Source organism: Ceratosolen solmsi, unplaced genomic scaffold, assembly GCF_000503995.2.
Source record: "Ceratosolen solmsi marchali unplaced genomic scaffold, CerSol_1.0 scaffold11, whole genome shotgun sequence".
NCBI lineage: Eukaryota > Metazoa > Arthropoda > Insecta > Hymenoptera > Agaonidae > Ceratosolen > Ceratosolen solmsi.
In genome coordinates this window covers 9,977,500-9,990,979 of record NW_011948416.1, presented here as the reverse complement: position 1 = coordinate 9,990,979, position 13,480 = coordinate 9,977,500, and the positions used below count along the sequence as shown (strand labels likewise).

Here is a 13,480-nt window from a genome sequence, read left to right as displayed (position 1 = left end):
CAATTCGAAATGCGAATTCTGTTTATGATTTGGTGGTCGTAAATCGATAACTTAAAAATTTTTCGGACTCGGAGATAAAATAAAAATTTTGAAATTCCATGTTTAAGAATAAAGTTATAGTTTAATAATGTGTGTGTGTGTGCGCGCGCGCGCGCGTGCGTAAAAGAAAAATTTCGTGTTAAAAATTGTTTGTTTTTATTTTCCCCAAATTATTTTAATGTCCAGCCCATTGAATGTTCAATTTGCAAATAATTTTTATCGAATTTTTATAATTATCAATATAGTAGACAAGTACTTTTATTTACAAGTTATTAACTTAGTAATTCTATTTTAAACGTTTACTCAAGAACGAACCTATTTAACAATTTATTTCAAGACGTCTAGGATATGAAGCTTAAGAGAGGAGATTTATGTAGTTAGGACAAAAATTCTCTTTATGATGTTCGAACGGCAAAATCAGCTGAGACTTTAGCTTACATTCTCAATTTACACTTCTTTGATAATAAATCCTAGAAATACTTTTTGAATCTCTAGCAGCCACTGTCAATATCTGATAAGGCTCTTTCTTTCTATTAACCAAAGATTTTTTATTCTTTATTTCTGCAGACTCAATATTAAGTGTAATGAATGGAGCTTACCTTATTGCAGGAATAAATAACTTTGATAAATGAGGAAAGAGTTGCTTTTACCTTTAACTAAGAAATTAAGAGAAGAAAAGAATATATTAAGTGTGATATATTAAGTCTCGGATGATTAATAGAGCCAATGCATGTAATATCAAAATTAAATTTCAGTAGATTTATTAACTGTAAGTTGATGAAAATTTGAAAAATCATTTAGCCGTTCACTATCCGAAGCATCGTTTATATATTTATATAAAAGACTTTGCTTTCACTATTGTTGATTTCGACAGATCTTGTGTGCATCAATTTTTCTTTCTAATACATAAATATTTCGATATTTAAAAAAAAAAAAAAAAAAAAAAAAAAAAAAAAAAAAAAAAAACTGTATTTTTATTATGTAGTACTCAAAATGCACAGCAACTATTATTAATCATTATTGTTTCTATAATATGTATATGTATGTATATATATACACTCCTTTACAAGTTATATCTATAAATTTGTTTTCAACTGTTCGCAAATCTAATCCAGAGTTAACGTTCATACAGGCAAGATTCGTTTTTATAAAAGTTTTCGTACTCGAAATTCACCGTCAAACCATATTATAAATTACTCTTACGCTTTGGCTTGCTGGGAATCGAGTAATGAGAAGATTTAAAAATACAATGATCAAAAACAAGATATTCCAAGATTTCCTTACATAGGCGCATAACAAAATGTACAAAACATACGGAATATACAACTGCGTATCTGAGATAAATGTGTTTTGGGTTGTCTATTTCGCCGATTTTATTCGTGTCTGTATTTATCGGTTGGTTCATCTTCGCATACACTACCGCCAAAATGCATTTGGATACTTAAGGATTTCAAATGTAGAGAAACATTCTATTTTCTATAATCCATAATTACCGACTATTTAACAGCAATAATACAAAGAGGAGAAATAATGGAACTTGTGCATTAATTTCATTCGGTGTATTATTTATTTATTTATTATTGTTGTCGTTGTTTGTTTTAAGACTGTTTCAGTTGCGAGTAAAATATCGACAAAACTATTCCATCGATTTCACTCGTTAAGATCTAATTTCGTGAAAAACTTTTTTTAATGCAAAACGTATGATTCAATTTCTCACGAATTTAGCTCTAATGAGTCTAATGAAACGAAATTTTTGATTAAGTATACAAAGCTCCTGGATAGCTACTGTTCGTGCATCATTATACATAAAATCCATTACAAAGATTAAAGTGATCTCAGGATATTTCAACAAAGACATTGCTCAAATAAATTAAAATAATATCAACTATTGTAATAACTATACATTATTTGCCTTTACGTTAAAAAATTAATCGAACTTATTAATTGCTCGCTTAATATGAATGTCGAAAGTAAATTATTATTATTGCTAAGCAGAGGTAAAAAGGGAGATAAAGATAAGTTTAATATTGACATTGCCATTCATAAGTCCCTTCAATTAAATTTAGTATATGAAAGAATAGCACATTTTCAAGTGATTTTATTAAATAGTTAATATTCGTTGTTTAGAAAGTTTTCAAGTGAAATAACCGACCAACTTTTACACGATTACAATAACTTCCTTAATACATGCACTTTTAGCTAATATTTCAAAATGCTTGAACAACTTGGAGTAAATTATTGGAGTAAAATTTTGTAAATCGTCTGAAAGTGATTTTACTTTATTACTTAAGCAATTATTACACTCGAATTTGAAAGTTAGGATAAATGAATTCTTGGTGAATTGTGAATTGGCTGTGATAGTACATATAAGTAATCTTTTTCAAACTATATAAGCCTGTATGAGGCATAAAATACTAAGAATTCATGGAGAATTTATTTTAGAATTTAAAAGCTATCACGGCTAATGAAAGCTTGTAATGAAAGCACAGAGAAGAGAAGAAAAATATAATTATAGTTAAAAATGAAATCTCTGAATCAATGAATTGACGGTGCGTGTAATCTTGAGCATGAATTAATAATTTCGAAATAATTTCGAAAACACATTTTCATAATAAATATATTCCGAGGTATTAAAAGAAGCTTCCATTGACGCGATGAAATATCTTTTACCAACGTTTTTTCTCCAAATAATAATAGTGGATTATTATTCTTCCAATGTTACGGCTCGTGTACACTCGTGTAACAAAATACGTAAAAAATCAAAAAGTATTCAAAAACTTAATGAACGATAGTGCGCTTAAAGCAATTGGATTCTAAAGTTTTATCAATCACAATTTCTGTTTTAGAATGATATTTTTATACTTCAATTAATATAAAAATTTATCCATCTAATCGATCTGAAACCTTTCTAAGTCTATAATGTATGATAATAAACGATTTCTAGTATTACACAGATGCATACACTCGCTCGCTCACGGTCACCACGCACGCACACTTACTTACATACAAGCGCGCGCGCTCACGCATATACGCGCACGCCCACGCACACACTCATATATATATATATATATATATATATATATATATAAATTTAGAGAATTTCAAATCGTCGCGATTTTGTTGTTGTTGGAAGGTGTGCAAAGCGAAAACCGAACTGAATGTTAATATCTTCTCGTACATACAATTTAGAAAAAATAATGAAATAAATTGAAATCTGATACGAAAAGATTGAGCACGTAAGATTGAATATTTTGTAGTTATGATTGAGAAAATGAAGGCACCCAAACGCCTCATTGTTGAATGGCAAATAACGAACGAAAGGGCGACCGTTGGATTACCGACGACTGTCTCATTCATAAATCATAAATACAAGAAGACATAAACACATTATATTGACGCCGATGCATCCTTAATTCAATCGCTTATAAAAAGAAAAATAACACAGTGGCATTCTTTCACCTTAAATTCCGAAGTGTATTTTCACTCGACCAGGATTGAAATCACATTACGTAAAAATTAAAAATTCACTCCTTACCGAGTGGGATCCAGCTATGGATCCGGTGAGTCCTCTGAAAATCTATAAAAATTCACTCTAAACGAAACTCTCAGAGTCATTAATGTTTAACGCCGTAGCAAGAGAAGTCATTATAAACTGGCATTGTCGCTCGTATCCGAGTGAGCGTGTTCACATCACTCCACTTTGGGTGGTGGGGATGGGGATGGGGATGGGGATGGGGGGAGGGGGGGTGGTAAGGAGTAAGGCCAAGCGGGACGGGCTGGGATTTAGAGGAGAGGATCTAGAGGATGAAAGAGAGATGGAGTAGGAAGGAAAAAATAGATGGATGGATGGATGCAAGGGTGGGGCGGAGCAGGACGTCGCGGCGCATCTTCGGTTGTCGGTTAAAGCGTGCGCAGCAACCTTGGCCCTGCCCTTGGCCCTGCCCTCAAAGATGACGCTGGTGGATGAGTGCGTGCACCGGTAGCTGCCTGCCCCTTTGGTATCTCTGGCATCGTCCCGTGCTGAGGTCGTGGCACTCATAGACGTTGGCGGTGCCCGCCGGCCTCGTCAGTCTGCGCCCGAGCCCCAGGCCCGCGCCATTAGCCGACAACGCTCCAGAGATATCAAAGGGCTCCTCCAGTTATTCCATTGGGTGGTGGCGACCGCCACACATGCCGCACGACATGCCACACCAGTGGACTGCCCTGAGCGGAGGGTAGATCCAGAGGCACGGCACGATCAACGACAGCAGGGCCAGCCCGAGCCATCGACGCCCGCAGCCCTCCTCCGTGCTGCAACTGCGACAGATAATAGCCGATGAGACGGTTTCCTCTCGAGCCGTGGTACTCGGCCTCGCACTAGCATAAGAATCGCTCACTCATAAGCGAACCGAGTTCCATCCTCACCTGCACGGATTCTGGGCGAAATCTCCCTCGGCGTCGCTCATGCAGTGGTAGAGCATACATTGGGCGCAGGAGAGGCAGGAGACGTTGGCGATGCCGCGCCTCATGGGGTCCGGGGCGTATTCGCACGCGCCCCTCGGATTCTGTTGCTCCGTGTACAGCTCCTGGCAATGCTTGCAGCGCAGCCTCAGGTTGCCTCGGGCACCCTTCCCCGTCAACACCCCGCTTACTTTCGTCGGCTGAAACATCAGAGGAGATGCAGTGGACGAGCAGCGCAACGAGGTCGACTTATTCATCGCTTATTCGTCGACGCGATAACAACGAATATCGAATGTATACGAATTGTCAAATATTTCGAGCGGATTTACATCGGCAAGTGGGGGAGAATCGAGGGAAAGTCTTGCCGATGGATTGCTTGGTTAAGGAGATTATTAGAGTGGATTCGCGTAACATTGACGTGGAAGTGCCTGCGTAAGGAGACGAGACGAGGGGCGTCCACGTGCCGGTACCTGCGATACGAGGATGTCGGGCTTCTTAAGGGAGCCACCCGAATTGCTGCGATCGAGCCGCTCAGACTTGTGGTGCTGGTGCTGCTGGTGCTCGTCTATCACTGGGTAGAGGTACTCGTGGTTGAGCGTCGTCAGCTGCACGTAGGGATAATTATCGGAAGCGAGGTCCGCCGGCCTCGATTCCAACGGATGATGGTGCTGATGCTGCGCTTGCTGATGGGGATGATGGTGGGGGGGCATCTTCACGATGGATGGCCCGTCGATGTAGTGAATTGGCCTGTGGGTGTCCAAGTGCTCGGAACATTGTGAGTGATAATTCGGTATCCGGATTAAGCCTCGATGCATCGGCTCCGTCGATTGGCGCGGCTCCGGCGGCTCCGCTGGCAAATTCAGTATCTGCAAGACGCGGGTTTATCGTTATTATTCGTGGTCACCTTACTCCCCCCCCCCCATCCCGCCACGGCGAACGACACTCGCGTTAGTTTCATTATGTTTCGAGCAAACACGGGTAGCCCGTGGTGGTGGTAAGTCCTTAGAGGGGAAGGCGAATCCCCGGAGTCTTAATAATAGTTTTGCATTTTTAAGAATTCGGCATCGTGCGATGAGTTCCGGATACATCGTTGGCCTTTTTAGGTAACAACTCGAAACGATGAGAAACATTACGTAAGTATGTTTTACGAGAAGTTTTAAGGCGACTGAAATTGCCTCGGTAAATATCGCGAGATAAAAGCGGAATTCGTAGAAGCTGTAAGTAAGGCGAGCAAAGGTCTTTTCCGCTTTATCGAGTGAAAGTAATACTGATTATGCTTGGCCCGTCACGTCATAAGACGAAATTCGAATCCTTCTATGGCACTCGTAACATACACAAGATTATTGAATTTCATTTTCGCGGAGTAATTAAAATTTTCTGACTGATTTATCCTTGTATTAAAGAGCGTATTATTGTAATTGCGAGAAATAAGTATCGAGCTTCTAAACGCATAAGATATAGAAGAAATGACGTTTGTTTGTTTATTTGTTTTCATTGGGATTTGAAAGTCCTTAATTTAAAATGAAAAGGAGAATAATGATAATGAGAATCAGCTCTACATACATAAAAATTTTTATCTTTTGAATTATGTGAATTACAATAATATATAGTAAGATGGGACTTGATTGATATACTTATGTACCTGATGATGAAATTAGAATTTCGAATGCATACGCATATTTTTAATTTGCAATTTAAAATTCTAACACTCTAATCGACTTTTTTTTTATCTTATCCCTATTTATTTTCTATGGATTTTTACGCTAAAGAAATATAATTTTCTCAATTGCCGTGGACTTGATTGAATAGATAAAATAATAAGGTCTACGGTCGAATATCAAATGCCTTCATCGTACTAGGAAATTAATATTGTTGCATTATATTCTTAGCTAATTAAAAAAGTTAATTATATCACAGCATAATTGATGCTTTAAATTGTAAAATGCACTCGGGTGTATGTGTGAAACGTTATTTCTCAGCTTTAGCGCATAATATTCATTTAATTGGCGATCGTAATATTTAATGTTTTGTTTAATTATATTAATAATCATAAAATTGATTAATATTCAAGGAAGCGTATTATACGGCGCTATTCGTTGCGTATAGAAGCGTATAGAATTTGTCTGTTTATCCCTCGTATTATTTGACACAACAACTTAAAATGATAATGATTCTAAATGATAATTGTAATTCATATTTAACTACGTCTCATTAAACTGTAGGCCATAAACGTGCGTGAGGTGCGTTACTCAAGTAATTAGATTAAAAATAAGATGTGGTAATGATTTTCCCAAAAAAGAAAAAAAAAAAAAAGAAAGAAAGAAAAAAAAACCAAAACCAAAACCAAACAAAAAACAAAAACAAAACAAAGAAACTCTACATCAATCAAATGTCGGGAAAAAAAAAAAAGCCTGCAAGATCGTGAACTCGGCTGAGAGAAACCTAAATCTATCAGCTCAGCGGGTTCGATGAGGATGGAAAAGACGCCAGGACCGGATGGACTTCCGGCGGAAATATTACAGGCCGTAGTTCGCAGAGCACAACAAGCTAGCTCGAGATGCACAATGCCTGCCATTGATGTGAAGTATTTTGCTCTCGTTTAACGGAAACAAAGATGGTAGTGATAAGTAAGGGTAAGGTGCCAGCGGGAACAACCTTATCTTATAAGCCCTTTTGACGTGAACTGAAAAGCCATTGAAATGTATTTAACGAAGGTGCCGGGACCTTGCTTTGGTAAAACACAGGGTGAAAGTCTTTGGGAACTTCACCGAGGAAGACATGTATAATTGGCTTGATTGTTTATTATTCTAGCAACGGTGTTGTCGCACACGAAAGGCAAAATAACCGGGGAATAAAAGATCGACATCGGCTACGTAGCTCGAAGTTTCACCGTTTCGCAATCCGATTGTGCGAAATTTCCTACGGCTATTGAATAAGGCGTGTAATTACTATTGTTATTATTATTATTATTATTATTATTATTATTATTATTATTATTATTATAATAGCTTCCGAGTAAAATTAAATGCAGATTAATGCATCATATTCTCAGCCGAACGAGCAAACTTACGTTCAAAGTTGCACTTGCAAAGATGCGGAAATAAAGCCATTTGGAAAGAATCGTTTGCCTCTAGCGTGTACAACGAATGTTGGAAGTGTGAGTACGTGTGTCCGTGTGTACGTGCGTGCGTGCGTGCGTGCGTGCGTACGTGCGTGCGTGCGTGCGTGCGTGCGTGTGCGTACGCGTGTGAAAACTAATGCGGCAATTAAATGTATGGAGGTAATGCTGCTGAAGGTTTAATTTCTGAGAACTAATGTTGAGAACAATGGATAAAGAATCGGCGATAACGGCCGACCCTGGCTAGGATAATCATCAGGATGCGAAGGACCGGGAAATAAGATTAACGAGAGCAAAATGCAATGCAACTTGAACTGCCAAACGTTCATGGAGTGTCGAGGACACTGGCATTTCCACGTGGACGAAAATCATCCTAAGGCAATGCCAAAGTAGACATAATTCATAATGAACTTGAAATAATCGAAATGACGAGGAGCCACATGATACTCTCTTTTGTGTCGCTGCATTTAAGGCAATAATTAAAAAATAATTAAAAAAATACGTTTTACAATGGCCTTTTAAAATAATTATACGTATAATTCGAACAAAATTAGTCTAATATTATACTAATAATACAACCACATATTAATTATCGAGTTGTAATTAATTACGTACCATGAAAACGTCGTCATCGCCACCATCTGCTAGAGCATTATCGTCGATTAACGAGGATTGTTCGGCAAGTCCTGTTATTAAACAAAAATTAAAACTACTTAGTACACGAATTAATAGCGTATCGATAATATCGTCCCTCGGCCTTGTAAGCTTACCAAGTAAATAATCCAGGACTAATCGTAATAAAGCAAAGCGCATATTAATTTTTATATCGACACTAAAACTCAAAGCCTTCACTCGGTATCTCTCACTCTAAATTAACTTTATCCATTTATTTATTTTTTTTTATTTATTTATTTTTTATTTTATTTTATTGTATAAATATTAAATTTAAATAATCCAATTGATATGACGTCGATAAAATGCTACAGTCTTTGGTTAATGGCAAACCAATAAACAGCCAAAAACTAGCACTACCTTTACCAATAAAAACCAAAAGTCAAGCTAATCAAGTTAATTGAATTAATTAACAATATAATTTTATAATAAGTGCATTGTAACTATTATTAATCATCGGTGAATGAGACACTCGATGCACAACGTCTTTGTACTCGATAAGCACGCAACACATTCGTAATTGTCGAATTAAATGCTCCAGCGTTGCACAATGATGCCACACTATAGTAGGGAAAAGTCAAAAGTCTAACCTTCAACAAGTTCTTGGACTGCCGTCCTAACTCCTTTGTCGAAAGCCCGTGCATCAGCAGCTGTTTGAAAAGTCAGTCCAAATTTCTTCTCTCCCGTGCGCCAGTGGTGAAAAGTGGGCATCACTTTATTATATTCGAAATCCTTCTTTATGGTGCAGCTGAGGACCACCTGGGAAACAATCGAGCTCTTTACAATTGTGTTCGCTGTCATCTCATTTTCAAGAGGGCAGATAAGAATTTCCGACAATAGTTGGAGTGAGAAATGAATTTAGAGCTTCTGCCAAGCCATCGGGACTTTGCAAAATATAACTTGGAGAGCCTCTTTATTACCGGGGCCTAGATTGAAATTTACAATTTGTTGTTATTTTTTTTACACAAACAGGGCCAATCTCATTGTGATAACGATTATGGTTTCTGCTTAAGTTTGCCACTGTACGCTTCAAGTATCTTAGCAACGAGATGAGAAAATGAAGAAACGACGGATGGGTCGTTCAACAAACTGTCGACCCTCTCTTATGCAATTTGGCATTATAAAGAGCGGATGAGTAAGGCAGCCGTGGCTTACCGATTGGTCCGTGATCCTCTTCCCATAAATGAGATATTCGTGTCTCCTTTTAGGTGCACCAGGTGGAGAAGTGCTGGATGATCCATGATTCTGATTATTGGCAATCGTGGATGCAGAGTGCGTGGAGTTGGCGATAGGGGCTGCAGGTGTGGCAGATGTCGTCGTCGTTACGCCAGTCCCATTTGTTGTGCTTGGTTGATGCGTGCTGGAAGAAGCAACGGGTCTTCTTCTCACTGACACATTGGCCAGACCTCCACCGCTTAGTGGAACCCAACCTCCAGAGCTGTCATCTCGAGTCATTACCTGCGCCCGTACCCTCACCAAGTAATTACCACTGTAAGAATAATCAAACCTTTTAGCCAAAAATTATGAACGACCAGCTTAAGTAAAGCTATTCTATAAGATTTACGATGGATTGGAAATATTGTAGGTAGGTAAGTGTATTAAATTATTATGACATGCTTACAAAAATGATAAACTTATTATAGAAGTATTATAAGTATCGTATTATAAGGTACATATATGTGTTTTTTCTTCCATTTATACGGACACTGCTTTAACACTTTGCTAGAACATTCTATCACAAAGAGTATCATTTGTATCGAAAGGTTCCAGCGGTATAGACTCGTCGAATTACTCCAAGAACATGAACTAAGATACAAAAATGCTCGAGGTAATTATATTCCATTGTTTATCACTCTCGTAATAGTAATTTTTTTGACTTGTAGTAAAAAAAAAAAAAAAAAACAAAAAAAAAACAAAAAAAAATAAATAAATAAATAAATAAATAAATAAATAAAAGAAATAAAAAAACATAATAAAGGAAGTTATTATTCTCACTCGACTATTCTTAATGAACATAACAACACTCGTTGAATAATACTCTAATACAATTAAATATTTGCTTTATGATAAAAGCAATAAAACTATTGATAACAAACGTACACAGGGTAAGTTATTCTGATTTTATCACTCATTTTTTAATTCACCGTTTAATCACAATCTTGATCAGAAAAACGTGTGTCATTCATTAAATAATAATCATTTATTCAATTCTCTATGTTCCGAAACTTGATAATCCATATCTAAAAAAGAATTTTGGTGCAGAATTTTTTTTCAAAGAATCCAGAGGTGAATATTAATATGCCTTTATGGCTTTAAGTTAAAAGTTCCAACAATCGATAAAAGTCTTGATATTAAAATATTGGAATCCTAAAATGAAATTAAATACAAAACCATTATTAACTTTCCAGCAGCCTATTCCAACTTATCATTTAATGGCAAACTTCATGATAACTGGGACACGCTTTGCTCAATGAACAGGCCATTCATTCAGCAGTATTGATTAATAGTAAACATCAGTTTAACCAAGAAAGTTCAAGGGTTAAGTTAATAGTAGGGAAGGCATTTGAAGATGAAATATCAAATGCAAATATGTGGAGCAACTTTATGTAAATCGTTAAGCATTAACATTCATTTCAAGTATGAGCCTAATCACGCATCATACTTCCTTCATGAATAAAGCATATTTTTCTCAATGAACGGGATACTCTCGTTCAATGTCACTCTTTGGGATTTATCGTGTACGTGGGTGGCAGCCAATGCCAATGAAAGTAAAATAAATGCCGTGTTAAGAATTAAGATAAGTGGGCGCAAATTTGACAACTGTCCCTCGCATGCATTATGTAAATTATAAATTATAATGCTCGGCTTTAATGGCAGTCGGTGTAATTAAATCAAGAGCAACGTGGAAAAATTAAGGACTCGCTGCAAAACAAGTGACAAGCGAATCTTGCATTTTCCCAGTCGAATTTGAAGAGCTGGTTTAATTGACTAAGCACACCGACGCTGCACTCCCATCTCTCTTAACAAACAAAATAGCTGTCGAACATTGTCAAATATTAATTTAAATTAACAAAGCCAGACAGCCGAAGGCAATTAGATTGTCGAACCACCAGAATCTGTCCAAGTATCGGAGAGGGATCTTCTACGGATTGCCTGGATTCTGAGAATGGAGGAGGAGGAGGAGGAAGAGGTGGAGGAGACGGGGGAGAAGTAGCGACTACAGTGAGGGCGAGTACGGCATAAAGATGCCGTTATCCCGGAGAGCAGCCTCATTATGGCCGCTGCTGCTGATTCTAATCATCGCGGGAGGCGCCCGAGCCTTCAGCTCCCGTACACCAGGTAAGACACTCATACGCTCCTTAGCCCCGTTGCTTGCGCGCATTCCGTTGTAAGAGGCTGAGAGTGCGACTTTATGATAATGGCGGGGGGGGGGGGGGGGGGGGGGCGGGGTGAAGGAGCGTGCCTCTCTCGCACGGCCAATTAACGGGACGAAGGACAGCAAAGTCGGTGCTCAAGCGTAAACGACGGGATGGTCATGGGAGGGGCAGGGGAGGGGGCGGACCGCGACATCGACCAGGACGATCACGGTAACAACGAAGAGGTATGAGAGAACGCGGATGGGACCGAGGGCGAGGACGAGGACGAGGACGAGGACGAGGATGAAGACGAAGACGAGGAAAAAAAAAGGAGGTGGTGGATGGGGGTGTTGGGTTGCGAGGGCGGCAGAGCGGCAGGAAGACATTAATACTCACTCGTCCGACGCCTCTGTCATGGTTCGGGCTGTCTCGGCCTTTACTCGATGCCCACTTTCTCACAGACTTCACCATTTTCGTTGCATTGAAACGACATTCGGCCGCGACCCGTCCACTCCGCAGCACTGGCCCGTCGTCGAACTTCCTCGTTCCTCGCGCTCGCTGTGCCAGCAACAGCACCACCAGCAGCAGCAGCAGCAGCAGCAGCACCACCACCACCACCAGCAACAGCACCACCAGCAACAGCAACAGCAGCAGTAGCAGCAGCAGCAGCAACAGCGGTAGCGACGACGGGGGTCGGGGACCCGCTCCTCGCTCGCGCCTGTCTCGCTCCTTCTCTCATTCAAGCTCGCGGCTCCTCTCGCTCGCACCACAACGCGCTCTGCTCGTACCGTGCGCTACGCTAGTTTAATGCGCGCGCGCGCGCGCCTGCGTTTCCGTGTGTGAATAGAGTGTGTTGGAGAGAGAGAGGCTCTTTTTTAGGCTAGCGCCAACTACAGGAAGCGCTCCAGGCCCCAGCCCTCTCTCGCTCTCTCGCTCTCAATTACTCTCACCTACCGTCGTTCTCGCTCGCGCCTCATGCGACCGCTGTCTTGCTACCCCTCTCTATCCCACCGTCACCCCACTCGACAAGCCTTTACTCTCTCTCTCTCTCTCTCTCTCTATTTATCTCTCTCTCTCTCTCTCTCTATCTCTCTATCTCTCTCTATCTCTCTCTCTCTCTATCTCTCTGCAGGCGTAGAACGTCTCAGTCACCGCGTATATGTGGGTGTTCTGACTGTCGTGTTACGGCGTAATGCGACGAGCTCTGACTGTCGTAGATTTTCAAAATTTTTCATTGATGACTTCATGAGTGAATTTTATTGTAGCGATCTACTATATGCACACAGCCACACACACAAATGAGTATATATATATATATATATATATATATATATATATATATATGCACTCATCCGTTACCGTGCTCGTGCAGGATAGATGCAGTTATATTGCATGCGCGTGCGCATGTGTGCGTATGGCGAGTGTATGCATGCGAATATTATAACGTAGGATCGCTCTTAAAGATTCGCATTATTATACGTTCCTTTATTTTTCTTACAATACATACACACGCGCTCGCACACACATAAGGAGAGTTAATTTGCAAATAAAGATATAAAGAAATTGTAAGAGCATTGAACGACAATTTAAGGGAAAATATTTTCGAAAATGAATCATCAAGGGCGTTTGAATAAATGCTTACAGACGTTTCAACCACGTGTCAATCAAATTCACATCATGAAAAAAGAAAATAATAATAAATGCATATGCGTATGCGCTATACGATCCCATACGAATGTGCCGTGGACTTATGGATCGGCGACGGTAGGCGCGCGCGCGTCCCTACACATCACCTATTCAAATACTAATTATTCTGCAACAATTGATAATCGTGTGCAGGAATAAGTGCGTATGT

At 39.3% G+C, this 13,480-nt stretch overlaps 1 protein-coding gene across 1 annotated transcript; it reads right to left on the bottom strand.

Annotated features, from left to right (window-relative positions):
* Nucleotides 1–3,848: 3,848 nt before the first annotated feature.
* Spred (Sprouty-related protein with EVH-1 domain) lies at nucleotides 3,849–12,250 on the bottom strand. The gene is made up of 7 exons (XM_011495865.1): nucleotides 12,022–12,250; nucleotides 9,425–9,758; nucleotides 8,860–9,028; nucleotides 8,213–8,283; nucleotides 4,950–5,345; nucleotides 4,444–4,679; nucleotides 3,849–4,335 (listed from the first exon to the last, which is right to left on the bottom strand). Exons 1-7 carry the CDS (start codon nucleotides 12,039–12,041, stop codon nucleotides 4,179–4,181), a joined length of 1,383 nt encoding a protein of 460 aa, XP_011494167.1. The 5' UTR covers nucleotides 12,042–12,250; the 3' UTR covers nucleotides 3,849–4,178.
* Nucleotides 12,251–13,480: the final 1,230 nt, after the last annotated feature.